The sequence below is a fragment of the Phyllostomus hastatus genome, unplaced genomic scaffold, assembly GCF_019186645.2.
Source record: "Phyllostomus hastatus isolate PE091 unplaced genomic scaffold, TTU_PhHast_1.1 phas_scaffold_129, whole genome shotgun sequence".
NCBI lineage: Eukaryota > Metazoa > Chordata > Mammalia > Chiroptera > Phyllostomidae > Phyllostomus > Phyllostomus hastatus.
Genome location: NW_025334009.1, coordinates 16,980,178 through 16,995,786, shown reverse-complemented (window position 1 = coordinate 16,995,786; position 15,609 = coordinate 16,980,178). Strand labels below are relative to the sequence as shown.

Sequence of the window (15,609 nt, the reverse complement as noted above, 5' to 3'; positions counted from 1 at the left end):
TAGTGATAAGGACAGTACTTGTGGACATTTGTTTAAAATGTTTGGAATATGGCCAACAAACACATGGCCAAAGACTGTATGCACTAAAATATGGGTACCCATTAGGAAGTGCATGACTACACTGAAAGAGAAGCTTCCCAAGGGTTTAAAAGTGAATTTTATCAAAGATTTGGAAAGAGGGTTATGGATGGAGCATTTTCCTGGGAAAATAATGGTGTTCAAAGGGACACAGATGTTTAGATGGGCTTCATACAGACATTTAGATGAAGTGGTAAGTCCACAGTGTAACAGAGGCTCACAGGTAGTGCCTGCTTCTGAAATGTATTGGCCTGTATGCAAGATTCACTTTCTTTTCTCTTTGGCACTGAGCTACACTGGTAATGCATCTGTCTTGAGTGGTTGCCTATTTGTGCTATGATGTCCATCCTATAAAGATGAATGGGTGGTGAGTTAGGGACATCTCTGCTGCAGAAGGATGTGTAAGACTACAAATGTGTTTCTCAGGTCATTGGTTAGAGAGTCTTTGAATGTGAATGTGAATTACAGTGTCTGGGAAGTGGAAGTGGGGGACTTGTATTTCCCATGATTCTCACACATGGAGGCCAACCTCTCCCACTCTTCCGATGGAGGAACAGTCTATGGTTCAACCTGTCCCTAATACCAGAGCAAGGAGAGGGAGGGAAGGATGAGCCCTCAATAACACAATCATAGTTCCTCTTGCTTGCCCTATTGTGCACCGGGATTGTAGATATACGCAGTTACAGCTTGCTTCCATCGCAATTACAAACTCAGAGGAATTGTCTCATCAGTACCCTGGCTTGCTTCTGCAACCACATTGTGTTACATTCTTGTACCTCCTGCTCTTTTTGATGGCAGAGACACAGAGGTCCAGTGACTCACACAAGGCATATGTTTGAACACTGCCTGTTAGCAAAGGAAACCTTTGCAAGATGATTCACAGAGGTTAGTCTGCCCATTTGCAGCCAAGCAGCCTGCTCTCCCAATCTCTGCAATATCGTAGTAAAATTGTGGTTGGTCTAACCAAAGACCTTGGCAAATCAGTGAGTTTCTTTAATCTTAATAAAGCATAGTAATCTCTCTAAGCCAATAAATAATGATCCTGATCCTAATTTTGACTTGATTCAGTATAAAAAAGCAATTTCTCTCATTTAAAAATCAACTGAAGGGGGTGAGCAGGGAAGTGAGTTTTGGGATTTGAATTTGTGTTTGGTTGAATAAGACTTTTTGTGCAACATAAATGGAATGAGAGAGTGTCCCATTTTCAAGTGGCATACCACTAAGCACTTTGCTCCCTAAATTTGTTTGTCTTTGTAATTGTTTTATTCTGCTGGGAAATGCCATTTAGGACCTAATTTACTTTTCCTGGTCTTTACTTTTGTCATCTGCACACAAAATGTACTGAGTTTGCCCCCATCTGTAAGAAATATTTACCATTTTAGAATAGTAGCACTTTCTTTTTTCCTTTTGTGCTGTACTGATCCCTCTGTATACCTTGTACTTAACTTCATTCATTTCTACTGGGCACAGAAGCTGATGAACAGAAAGACAGAATAAGGCATACATACACAAATTTAGAATGTGGATAATATGACCATCATATCAGTCATTGAAAGGGGACCTGATTCAGGTATTGAGACCTGATGAGCAAAACCGTACACACAAAACCATACATACTAAACAGAACAAAAACATGTCATTTTGCATATAGTCACCTAACTTAACCCCATACATGTGAGAGGACCCTCCGCTGTATTTACATTTCTTTATCTATCCCAGTAGACCATAAACTTGCTGACAGGAAGATCCACATTAGAGTGTCTATTTTTCTTTTTACTTTCTTTAAAAAAATATTTTATTTATTTATTTTTAGAGAGAGGGGAACATCAATGCGTGTTGCCTCTTGAGTGCCCCCTACTGGGGACCTGGCCCGCAACCCGGGCATGTGCCCTGTCTGGGAATCAAATTGGCAACTTTTTGGTTCACAGGCTGGCATTCAATCCACTGAGCCACACCAGGCAGGGTGAATGTCTGTTTTTCTTGCAATGTCTAACATGCTATTTTCCTTGCACATAATACATATTTAGTAAATAAAATAATAATAATACTTATAATGGGCAAACCTCATCGTGGTTCAAAAGTGTTCCTCCTAACAGGCAGATCTTATTCCCAAAACAATATCTCATTTTAGTGTTTCTGGCTCTAGAATATCAGAATCTCTAAGTAATTAAGCTCAAACATTTGGGAAATATACTGGACAATTACCCATCTTATTTGCCAGTATTTTTGTTCAGTGTCTCAGGGCTGTAGCGCTTTGTGGAGGAAGTGCGTATGCTCTCCTTTTCTGTACAAGCATCTTATTTCGTAAAGATGTTTCAAGGCACAGGTGATTTCAGATTTTAATGGTTTAGATTTTTCCCCTCAGAATAAGCACTCTTATCTCTCTGGCTTTTGCATTCTAGCAGGAGTTGTCTTTTGCCCTTATTTTCCACACGTCTAAGTTAGGCCATGTTGCTATTGTATAGGTTTCTCTGTTGTACTCCTGCTTTTGTTATGATTACTCTCATAAAATGGATGCAAAAAAAGATACTAAAGAAGTGACTGGGTTTTCTTCTTAGTCTGGTATTATAAACATAAAAGTAGTGAAGAGGTTTTTAGTGCTGTATTCAGCTACCTCCTTTGATCACGTAATGCAGAGAACTAGGAAATCCAGTAATAAGAGAATACATTCAGCAATAACTCAACAGTTTAGGGATGGATGCAAGAGAAACCCAGCTTGTGTAGACTGACGTGGAAGCAACCTAGACTTCATCACTTCCAGAAAGCAAGAGAACCACGCCTCCCTTCCTGCAGACCACCTTAATCTCCTTGCATCTCAGTTTCCCTGTTCTAAACCCGGACGACAGCCACAGAATGTTGTACAGCCTAAGTAGAAAGAGGGGGAATTTATGGAAGGGCAATTCTTAAACATCTCCAACTGTTAAACTTGAGTAGAACTTCAGCTTGAACGTATAATTCCTAGACAAAGTGTTCCTGTATTCTGTTTAAAAATCGCATTCGACTCACAGCTGGATCGTCTTTGTAAGAAGTTGGGTGCTGCATCGAGCCATCTGTGTTTCAAGTCGGCTTTTATGACAGTCATTCTAAAGAGGAAGAGCAATGCAAATGTTGTGAAATTTAATGTGCAGTTAGTTACACTCGGAGAGCAAGTCTCCTTCAGCTGCCGCTGTGCCACTAGCAGTCTGAAGCCAGGGTTCTGTTTTTTTCATTGTCCCCTACATGGAGAACAATCCCAATATTGGTTAATAAGTAAGCAGCATAAATAGAGAATGTAAGGAGCCAGTAGCAACACTGAGGTATCCGATAAGCTGGTAAAGATGGAGAAGAAACGATGAATAAAACTCAAGTAGATTGCCGTGCAGCTGTCCATTTGAATGGCAAAGGTCACAGAGAAGAGGCTGCCTACAAATGCACTGAAGAAAACAGAAACAGAACTCTCAGGCAATACCATTGTTTGTAAAACTCTATTATCATTTATAAATATATCTATATTTTTTTCTATAAAGTCATCAGGCTTGCAGTGCAAAAAAAAAGCAAAAATTTAAATTAACACCCAAAGTTTGAAGCATTTCGGGAAAGCATTGATTCTACCTGCCAATGGATTGAGTGCTTTTGGCAAATGAACTAATTAGCGTGGAGTGGTTCCTTCTCACTGCTCTGCGTCACGCTAATTGCAGGACTGCTGGCCTTCCCCTCCACACCCCACACCCTGCCCCAAGGAAGGAAAACAAGGACAGGGTGTGTGGCGAAAACAGTGACATTCAGTTCTAATTCATTTGAACCCGCTGCCAAGCTTAATTATGTAATTGAGGAGTGAGACCGGTGGGCTTCCAGCCACTTGGGCTGGGGTTTCTGATGGTTACCAGTCATGGGTGTTTTATCGAGGGTTTGAGCAGTCACCATACAGCATTATTAGCTGGAGCTGAACTAATCTCCCCACCCTGCCCCTCACCAGATGTAGCTACAGAGGTTCCTGTTCCCAGACTTGATTATTTGTCATTAAGGAAAGCAAATTGAAACCAAATTGAAGTTGCTTTTTTCCTTAGTGAATGTATCATTATTCTTCAGGGGCAACTTCGTATTTCATTTTGTTTTCTTCTCATTGTGATGTGGTGGACGCTGTCACATAAAACTCAGGAATGCCATGTTTATTTCTAAAATCCGTAGTGTTTTTTTTTTTTTAGGGTTGCTTGGGACATTTTTACCTCTGAACTTTGATTTTGATTAGTGAAATGTGTATGGAAAACACAGAAGTTGCTGAAATATTTCAGTTCTGGTAGCTTATTCTTTCTTGTGTGATGAGATTTATTTTTAATGGTAAATAACAAGAATAAGAAACTGTTTTGTTGGTGCGAAATCCTTCTAATAATGTTCATTCTTCCAGTTCCCAAATTTACTTCGCCAGTTCTTTATATTTCTATTTTATTTTCCTATTTATTTTCATTGACTTTAGTGAGGTGACATGGGGTAGTGAGATTATATAGGTCTCAGGTATACATTCTGTATCATCTGTATGTTGTATTGTGTGCTCCCCATCCAAAGTCAAGTGTCCGTCACCCTGTATCACCCCTTCATCCTCTTCTACCTCCCCCCACCCTCCTTTCCCTCTGGTAATCACCACGCTGATATCCGTGTCTATGAGGGTTTTTGTTTTTGTTTTTTGCTTAGTCCCTTTACCTTTCACGTTTTTCACCCAGCCCCTCCCCCTCCCCCTCCCCCTGGTGGCTGATTCTCTATAATTTTGTTTCACCTGGCCTCAGCTCCCCTGTTGCTATGGAGCCTTCAAGAGAAAAGATATTGTGTAGGAAGGGGGCATTGTCCATCGTTGCTGGCACGGTGGCCCCTTAGAAATGCACTCTTCTCCAAGTCCTTCCATCCCCTCCCTGATTCAGAGAAAGCTGAGGCTGTCTCCTTCCTCAGAGATTCCTTTGGTTTGGATTGGAGTTCAGCCCTGGACATCAGCATCATGATTTTGTAATGCCCTGTGTAACATTCGGGGTGTGGAAGGATGGGGCGAAATCCAGAGAAAAGAAGCTGCACTGGCCTAGAGGCCAAGAGTCCTGAAGGCGGGGCTTGCTTTTCTGGGCGGCAGCAGGGCTGCACCAGAGCCCTGACTCTTCAGCATTGATAGTGTTCTTTATAGCCAAAGTGTATCGACGGGCCTTTTTACCTGTTAATTTCCATGGTAGTCCCGTGCAGCACATAAGCATCTTTTAAACATGCTTTCAGTTCATTGCAACAGATACTTAGCAAGCACAGGCTGTGTGTTAAATACAGTCCCAGTGACTAGGGGTATACAAGGAAATAGCACTGGTCACCAAGAGTCTCTTTGTTTCTCTTCCACGTACAGTGAGCAGAGGAGGGGGTCCCTCTTTTAGCAAAGCCCTGTGTTTCATAGAAGTTCTAGATGCCCTCACGGCCTTACCTTCTCAGGAATATTATTGTGATATTATTATATAAAGTATCCCCTTGCCCTCCTGTGGCTTTAATTTCTTATTTTCTGCTTGATCTTCTTTATAGATATTCGAAATTACCAAGAACAATCCCTTAATAGGTGCCACAAATACATAGTTATTAAATAACTTAAATAAATTACCAGTAGTTCTCTACCTGGACTTCACATTGAAATCAGCTAGGAATAGACACGTGCATGCACACACACACACAAGTGTGTGTGTATGTGTAAACATTCAGACCATAGTCCCAAAAATATCGATTTCATTTTCTGGGGGGTGAGTCCTGAACATTGGTAATTTTTTAGCTCCCAATATGATTCTAGTGTGCAGCTAAGGTTGAAAAGCATGGTCTCTTCTGTCTTTGAACAAACACAAACAACTCATTAGACCTCATGTTCCCCACTAGCTAAAGCTGTTTATTAATTCTCCACCCAGCCAAGGTCACGGCGTGAAGGCTGGTGAGCACTCTCTCTGCCTCCTCACCTTTCACTCTTCAGCTACTCCAGCAGCTTTGTTCCCTGCCACTTGCCCAAAGCAAATCACAAGGGCAGCCACGCTCCCAAATACACTGGGCATTCTCGGCTCTCCTCGGCCTCAGACTCGACGTTACCTTCCTGATTCCATTCTTGCTGTCCCCTTTCTCCACAACCGTTCAATCTTTAGCAGAAGCCAGTTGAAGTGACACTTAAAAAAATGCTGACCATTTCATACCACTGCTCCTTGAGACTTTCAATAATAAACAATCAATAGTTAGATTCTACATTATATACACTCTCATTTTCTTCCAAGGGAGACAGGCTATTTTGTCTTTATAGATTCATTTATATCGTTGTTTGTTTTATGTCCATGAACTGTAGAAAGATGGGAATTAGAGTTGCTTTATTCACTATTATATACCCTGAGGCTGGTGAAGTGCCTGACGTGGAATTTCATTATTGAATGAAAGAATAATCGTGGGAATGGGTGAGGAAGACTGGCCAAAGCGTGCGGTGGAGGGAAGCGCCTGACTTAGCCAGTTCTGCTGGGAACTCGACCACTCCGTTCACAAATGTGCTGAGTGAACAAGCTGGGCTGAATTCTTTCATGGAATGGTTTTATCCCATGTCCTAACTTCAAAATCCAAGGGAGTTACAACAGTTGTGTTCTCTCCATGGTGGCCTTCAGGGGCCACTAGGAATAGATTGCCAAGTGAGGTTATAAAGCAATTCATTGTATAATGTGTGTCAGGAGGGCATATGCACACCTGGCTTCCAATTCTGGACCTGCCAGTTGACAGCTAATGATTGGTGTCACCTCTGTTGAGCCTCAGTTTCTTCATGCAGGGACATGAAGGGACATGAGGACAATAGTACATGAAGCCATTAGAATTTCACCAGGTGTGCACATGGCAACCACCCCATGCATGTCTGACACTTGGGAGAAAATGTCTACATTGTTTATTATCCACTCCACGCAACTCTAATGCTTGACTTACCTTGTTCTTTCTCTCCTTTCTTTCTGCTTTTTTTTTCTTATCTTACTCAGCCTAGTGGGTGGTAACACTCATATTACTCACATAGTTTGACTTTTGTGGGAAGAGAAGAATTAGTAGTGTTACAGAGCAGGCTTTCTTTTGGATTAGAAATACAAACTTCACAGCTACTCTGCCCAGCGTTTCAAGAGCATTTTACGGTATACTGCTGGGTAACAAGTTCATTTTAGGATAACATGCTGGGAGGAAGAAAGAAGAAGGGATTCGAGGGGAGAAAATTAAAAAGTTAATTAAAAGAAACAACTTGGTAATTGAATTCTCTTGCGCATTTCTTTGGTGTTTTTTTGGAGAGGGAAGTCACAGTGCATGGTTAGTAGGTTTGCCTTTGTAGTTCACCTCGAAACTTCTAAATGAGACAAGTACATGAATACAGAGCCAGTCCCTGCCTACTCGATGAGAAGAGGCATAGGTTACATATGGTGGGCTTTTTAGATGTGCCAAACAAAGCTGCCCTCATATTCATTTTTGAGCATTTTTATGTTTAAGCATTCTTGGCAGCTTACATTACTGTTAGGCTAAGTCCTGGACTCATATCAGCTATTTTATGGGCAGGCAAAATCCCTTTTTCATTTATTCTCTTTTACTGGCTATTTCTTTGACCTCACTCTACACACACACACACACACACACACACACACAGGCAAGCACACAATCAGTGAACACTATAGGCAACTCTTGTGCCCTTTTCAGATTGCACTTTATTAACAAGTAACATGGGTGTTTTAAAAGTCTTTACGTAGTTTAAAATCTGTTCCTTATTTTGAAAAGATTGAATATTTATGTCATTATTGTTTTTATCACAGATCACTTCAGAGTCAAAATAATTTATTTAAGATGTGATTGAGAAAGATAAGCTCCTGTAATGAATTAGGCTTTGGAATCAACTGGAGCTAGGTTCAAACCCTACCTCTCAATAATGACCTTTAATAATTCACGTAGTTAACATGTATTGATTGAGTGCCTACTGTGTGCTAGGCACTGTTGAGGTTGCTGGTGATGATATCTTTAGGCAGGTTCTATCATGGCTTCTATTAACATCACCATTTTTGAGGCTTTGAAACTAACTTTAGAGAGAAACTTTAAAAAAATATTTTTGAGGATTTTGTGTTCCTCATTCTTCTAGCAAATCCATTGAGGAAAGTAGAACAGGTTGCTGATTGCACACCCAGTTTCCAAAGCCATGTCTAGAGCATAAGACTTACTATTTTATTCTTAATGATACTGTAATTTTTCAGACGTGGTAAGGGCCATAGATTGAGAGCCTTTATTCTCAAGCAGGGTCATGAATGCAAGTGTGATCTCAAATGCACATCCCATAGCTATGGCAGCGATGCAGCTATTTGTGAGTGCTAACAAGGGGTTTGTGTTTTCACAGGCTATGGTTTTGTGGATTTTGACAGTCCCGCAGCTGCACAGAAGGCAGTAGCATCTCTCAAGGCAAATGGCGTGCAGGCACAGATGGCCAAGGTAAGATTGGTATTTTAGATTGTTTGGTGATCATGTATTTCCCCATTGCTCTGAGCTGTATCAGAATTGCACTGGGCAACAATTTGGATTCTATTCACTTGTCAGGGAAAATAAGAAACTCCACAATAAGTCTGGCTTAGAAGAATCTGGCTGGTTTATGTGTTTTATGTGTTTTCCTATCTATATGAGTATATATATTAATGTGCTCTTTTGTTATGGTAACCTCACTAGGAATGTAAGGGCACTTTCAAAGGGCTGTTATGCCTGAAAAAGGGGTGTGTGTGTGTGTGTGTGTGTGTGTGTCTAGGAGTTCTAGCAGGAAATAGAGTTGGAATGGTCCAGTTCTCAGCAAGTTGTCTTTGATAAGCAGTGCTAAAGAATTTCCCACTCTCGTATTGGGGAAAGATGATTACTGAATGATGAAGACTTCTTATCTGCACAGGAAAATGAGGTTAACCAAAGTGTTTGTTGTCTGTTTGCTAGAATTTCACTTTGGCCTTTATAAATAGAGTTTACCTAGATAATACTTTTCTGGATAGTAATAATTTTCAACACACATTTATTGGTATGTATAACAAGTAGTCTGGAATTTCCTATTGAAATTATGAGGCATTTTTATACTCAAGAAAATAAATACAATTGTTTATAATAGTTTTGTATCCGACTGCAGTGGCAGGAATGAGAATCTACAGGTATGATAAAATGACATACAACTAGACACAGTGTACCAATATTAATTTCTTGGTTTTGATATTGTGCTGTAATTACACAATATGTAATCTTGGGGAAAACCAGACAAAGGGTAGAGGGGATCTCTCTATATGTTCTTTGCAAATTTCTGTGAATCTATAACTATTTCCAAATAAAGAGTTTTTTAAAAATTACCACATAAGGATATTTGGTACATATTTGCTCTAAAATAATAATCATTTTGTATTTGTTTTGCATGCAACTTAATTTTTGAAATGTTTTTCTGATGACTATTTCTATTTGAGTTTGTTTATCTCTAATTTTCAAAAGTTAGGCAGAAGAGCCAGCCGACCTTGAGGTTCACTTGTGTCATGTTCATTTCCACACTTACCCTTCATTATTGCTATGACAGCTGAGTGATGTAATGGCAAAGTCATCAAAATGGCAGTCGTTGGAATTTTTTGTGATCACTAACGTTCACTGATAACATTTTCCAGAGGTGGGATGTTTGGTTTTCTTCCTCTTCAGTTGTCTTCTAGCAAACTGATACCACCAGTATCTGTTAACCTTTTGTTGTGGGTCACTTCTCATATAGATTACTTTGATAGACTCATTGCCCTCTCTGACTCATTAATTGCTTTTCAAGGCAGCATAAATTAGAGTTTGAATTATTTCAGCTATGTAATTTATTCCTCATCAGGATTATTCTTGGAAGCTTTGAATTTGGTCATGACCTAAGATTGATTAAGTTAATATTAGTAATTAATAAGGAAATTATGTACATGTCTTGGTTTAAAGCTTACGTGGCAAAGAATTAAGTTTTCGTGGAAACTTAAGTAGTAACTTATACCTTGGAAACACATGATATAGTTTCTAGGAATACACAAAATATAAAAGTTGGATTTGGATTGAAAGGCAGCACCTATTGACAAGAAAACAACTAGACAAATGCTTATACACTTTTTATTGGAATATCTCTGGTTTATTTCATTGATAAACTACCAGGTTTTAGAAATGGTTAATTAGTGCCAGTTTAGAAGCAATGAATACAGTGTGCATAGTCTCCACTTTTTCAAATGTTCTGAAAATATATAAAGACCACTTACTGGATAAAAACCACTACCTTCTTGCATAACAGGAAAAGAAAGTTGCCATTAGTTTTATAACTATTAAGGAGTCATATGAATATTTTCTCTCTGTTCTCAGCATTCTCCTACACAAGGACTCTCTCTGCCTCTCTCACTCTTTGCACCCAGTCACTGACAATTCACCTAAACAATGGGAAATGTTTTTTTTAAAGATTTTATTTATTTATTTTTAGAGAGGGAAGGGAGTGGGGGGGGGGAGAGAGAGAGAGAGAGAGAGAGAGAGAGAGAGAGAGAGGGAGAGAGAGAGAGGGAGAGAGGGAGAGAGGGAGAGAGAGAGAGAGAAACATCAATGTGCGGTTGCTGGGGGCCGTGGCCTGCAACCCAGGCGTGTGCCCTGACTGGGAATCGAACCTGTGATACTTTGGTTCCCAGCTCATGCTCAATCCACTGAGCTATGCCAGCCACGGCTGGAAAATGTTTTAAGGAGCTTCTAAGAAAATTATTTATTGTAGCTAGTGATCTAATTTTTAGCTCTTACTCAGTGTGCACAGCAGGAGATTCCCACTGGACTGTTTAAAGACACTTAACTTTATTTAATTTCATTATTTTATTTTACTTCTAGATTTGCTGAAAGACTTCTACCTTAGCAGTTATGCTGTCTGTAGTATAAATTCTCATTCCCCTTTTTCTCACAAACTTTGTATCTAAAGCCCAGAGCTTTAGGTCCACATCTACCTACTGGAAAACTTTCAGCAGTAAATGACTTTATAATTTAACTACCCAGAAGCAAATAAATAGCCTGTCTTTGACAATGAAATGGAACAAGCTTGAACACCTGTATTAGCAGATTTTTCACTGAGCTTTTGGATTTCATGGCATTTTTCCCTTTGTCCAGGTGATAACTATTATTTCTTATCATATAAATCTGCATTCTTCAGGGTATGTGAAACTTGAACAAAAAAAAAATATATATATATATATATATATAAATATTTTTTGCCACTTAAGTGTCTAGTGAATTGCCTCCTGCATCCTTGTTCTTATTAATATCCCACCATGCAGGTTGTGATGCCACCTTTTAACACCTCCAGGATTTTAAAGCAAAAAGTGCTGCAAATACTCCAGGTTCCCAGTAGCACCCTGGCGTGAACATGAAACCTTCCAACTGAATCAGTTCATTTAGTTAACACTCCAATATGTGTATATGAAAAATTCAACCAATTTGTCAACAAAGAATAATTAAATGAGAAATCATTCAGTAAGTGGTAACTGGTTAATATTGTATAATTGTTGCCCTGGCTGGGTTGCTCGGTTGGTGAGAGGGCCATCCCAACATGCCAAAGTTGCAGTTTCGATCCCCGTCAGGGAACATACAAGGATCAACCAATGAATGCACAAAAAACCCGAACAGCACACTGATGTCTCTCTCTCTTTCTCCCTACCTCCCCACTCTCTTTCCCTCAAAATCAACAAATTAAAAAATTTTTAAAAATAATGCATAACTATTAACACAGACTAATATTTTCTGTATACTTGCTGTTCTGGGAAAAGGGGATTTTAAGGATCAACGATTATATTTCTTTTAGGAAAGCAGATCTAGAATATTTTAGTAATACATAAAGTATTACTAGTAGTTAAGAGCATAGGTTTGGAGAGAGAGAGACTTAGCCTTGAATCCTGGCTCAGATACCACTGGGCTAAGTTATTTAAATATCTTTGAAAATCTCTGATAATAATACCTACATTAGACAATTGCTGTGAGAATTAATTTTGATAAACTACACAAAAATTTAGCATAATCCTTAAATTATACAAAAATTCAATAAATGTTCATTATTCAATATATGTTTTTCATAAAATTCACATTTGTTACTGAACATTCTATAACATATGCTTTAAGTGTAGTGTTATCACCAAGCAGTTTCTTGAGAAATTTAATCAGTAGTATCCATCAATAAACATTTTTACTGCCTGCTAAGTGCCAGGAACTTCACTAGTTTTTGGGGGAATCAAAATTGAACAAAACTTCTTTCTTATTCCAGATTTTTAATATTTAATCTATGTCCTCATTCTGCTACGGCTCTGGATTAAGAATAATGGCTGCCACTATTCCTGCCAACCTCAAAATGTTTAGAAGAAAGTCATTGGCTAAAGAACATGTCTCTGTATGCTTAAAAGGAAGAGAGCCAAGAAATCCACCTAACAGTAGCCTAACCTTGTAGATGTTTATTTCGCTCATTAATAAGACAGCCGTAGATAAGCAGTGCCTGATAAATGCTTTGGAGTCACATCAAAATCTAGGCTGCTCTGCCATTTGTTATGAGTGACTTTCATTCGTCCATATTTATCTATTGGTGTCTGAAGCCCTAGCTCTTGCATCCCTATTTTAGGCAGGACCTAACACCTATATGATTTTATTAACCAATGTCATCCCAATAAATTCAATAAAACGTCTATAAAAAGAAGAAAGAAAAGGAAAAAAGGCTGAAGGACCATCTAGCTGATTCTATCCTTTCAAAAGCTTTCCCAGAATTTAAACTTAAGAGCTTGGGTTCATATAGCAATAGGCAAAGCTGAGTCATGGTTCTCCCCTCAGCTGCAAGAGTCTAGGATGACAAATAATTTAACTTCTTTGCCTCGAGTAGAGAAAATTAAGAATAGTCATCGTTTGGTCTATTTAATGTCAATAACACCGTTCTTCTCATGTATACATTCTGGGTGGCACGCATTCATTCCTTCCATAAAGCAACCTACCTTCAAGTTCCATCCTTTAATCACATCTAGTGATGCTGTTATTTCCAGCAGGTGTAGACACAGCTGAAACTCATGGTTTGGCAATATATAACTTTAAAAGACAAGTTGTATGTCTGAACTCCTGTAATTTAGAGTGATCGAGAAACAACAGGATACATGAAACAAAATAAAAGACTACCATTTAGGAACAGAGAGAATGGAAAACCAGTGGAAATCCCTGATTGCTTATACATGTCCAATACTGTTGGGCAGGAATAGAATCCTAGCTTTGTCAGCACAGTAAGTTCTTTGGTTAACTGACTATTTAACCTCTGTTGGCCATCTATAAGGATTTCTCTTGCTCATTCTTTCCCATTGCTTCATTGAGGCCTTACCGGAGGGCTGTACTGCTTTAGGAGCTGAGTTTTTTTGGGTGTAAATTTCTAGGTTCTAGAACAGCTCTATATATTGAACACCCATAAATTGTTACCTGCAAAGCCCTGAGCTATCTCAGGCTTAGCAAGCTTCTTTATTATTTGCTTTCTGTCAATTCCAAACAGAAGTAAACAGAAGACATGTTTACTTCTAGATGAAAGGTTCACAGAGAAGGAGCCACCCCTTCTCAGGACCTTTATAGAAGGTTCTATCAGGTCTACTACTAGGACTGTCATTCTAATGACCAATGGTGATTCACCACACCATGGGATATGGAGAATAAATCCCACTTAAGTGATTGCGAAAAAGACCATGTGTTCAAGAAAATGTCAGGCACATCAGGGATAATATAAAATATTGTGTCAGTCATGAGGATAATATAAAGGAACACTGTGTCAATCATTTCAACTGGGGCAGAGAATCAGACTAGGACCTGAGAAAAGGAATTCTCTCCTATGAATCAGTTCCCTTACTAATAGTTGTCTTTGAGAAAAAATATTTATATGAGTGAATTTTTCTGCTTGATGTTATAATCAAATAAAAACTGGAAAGTCAATAAATATAGGAAAATAAATTCTGTAAATTCAAATAAATGCACACAATTAATTATAAAATATATCACCTCAGTGTTTAATAAATAACTCTAATAGTTATATTCTCATAGTAGAATTTTCTAGGGGAGAACCTATTACACAGATTATTTTAGAGAATTTTTCTTTAAAATTCAACCACTAGCCTCATGATATGGTTTGTTGTCTACTAAATCAACACTTCTGAATGCAGAGCTGCATGCCAGGCTTTGCCATCCAGACTTTTATGATCTAAGGCAGTATTGACAGTCTCTGCTTTCAGTATTCCCAGGTATATGCAAGTAAACAGGGTCACTACCATGGGGTAAGGCCTACAAGTAAACTGGCCAAACAAGGAAGCTTCCCAGAGGCTCTCCTGTAGGAAAGAGAGAAGCATTGTTCCAGGGTAAATTCAGTGGGTGATAGAAAAGATACTGCTTCCTGAGGTCAGGTGGGAAACTCAATCAATACCTTATGCAATGGTGGAAAAGTGTTGTCTGGGGATTCTGATATCCCAAGAATAATGTCCAGGTGTTTTTGTTTCTTTTTTTCAATAAGATCAAAGGATCAGAGAAGCCCATATACTATTATGTTTCTTTATCCCAAAATATTTCCCAGGTAGATAAGAGCTATAGCCTGGAATTTTGGTATAAGTCTTTTTCATTCTCTTAGTTTCTCAACACATGTTGAAAGCCTACTGGGTACCAAGATTGTTCTATATGCTAAAGACCTTTCATTGAACCAGAGTTTTATGATCACATTCTACCAATGGAAGGCAGAAAATAAGCAACTTTGTAAGGTAGGTGGTAAGAAGTGATTCAAAGACAATTAAAGCAGGATGGGGAAACTAAATATATAGACTATGAGGATAGTGGTTGAAGGTTGGGCCAGCATATATTTTAGATATTGTGGTCAGGGAGTCTTTCTGATGAGGTGACATTTAAACATAAACACAAAAAATATTATGAGAGCAATCTATAATGTATTTAAGATTGTTATGAAAAATGTCTGTAGTAATTCAAAATAGAGCAGTCTTTTTAGTGAGCTAACCTGTTTAGACTTTGTAATCATTATACATTCTTCTTAATAATAGGAGGTACACTACCATCACGTCTCCCTCTATTTTTGTGGGAGTTTGCTGGATTCAAATCATTTTAATGATGCATTTCTCTGAATATATTTTTCATATGAAACAAATACTAATTCAGCCAGTGAATTTTTTTTCAATACTTCACTGTAAGTCATGTTGTTTTGTTGTACTGCTGGATATAAAGACATGACAAGACATCACTGCTTTGGAATGCACATTACCATATTTTTGGACTATAAAATGCACCCCCCCAAATCTGGGAGGAATAATGGTTGTTAATGATGCTGTTGAGTCTGTTTACATTTACATTGGTGAAATATTATGTTATTTATGTTATTAAATATTTTACCACATGTTTTGCTTCAAATTTTTTTCCTGTTTTCCTCTAAAACCTGGGTGCATCTTATGGTCCAAAATAAGTAACTGTAATCCCATAGAATGGCAGTTCCGTGTTGGCCTTGACATAGTTCAT

General features: G+C 38.6%; 1 protein-coding gene across 9 annotated transcripts in view; it reads left to right on the top strand.

Moving 5' to 3' along the window:
* Positions 1 to 15,609, top strand: part of RBMS3 (RNA binding motif single stranded interacting protein 3) — a 622,722-nt gene that overhangs the window by 258,834 nt on the left and 348,279 nt on the right. For all 9 annotated transcript variants that reach the window (XM_045856807.1, XM_045856809.1, XM_045856814.1 and 6 more), the window contains one exon: positions 8,441 to 8,532. In XM_045856807.1, coding sequence (XP_045712763.1) covers positions 8,441 to 8,532 — 92 coding nt within the window. The remainder of the gene's footprint in view (positions 1 to 8,440; positions 8,533 to 15,609) is intronic.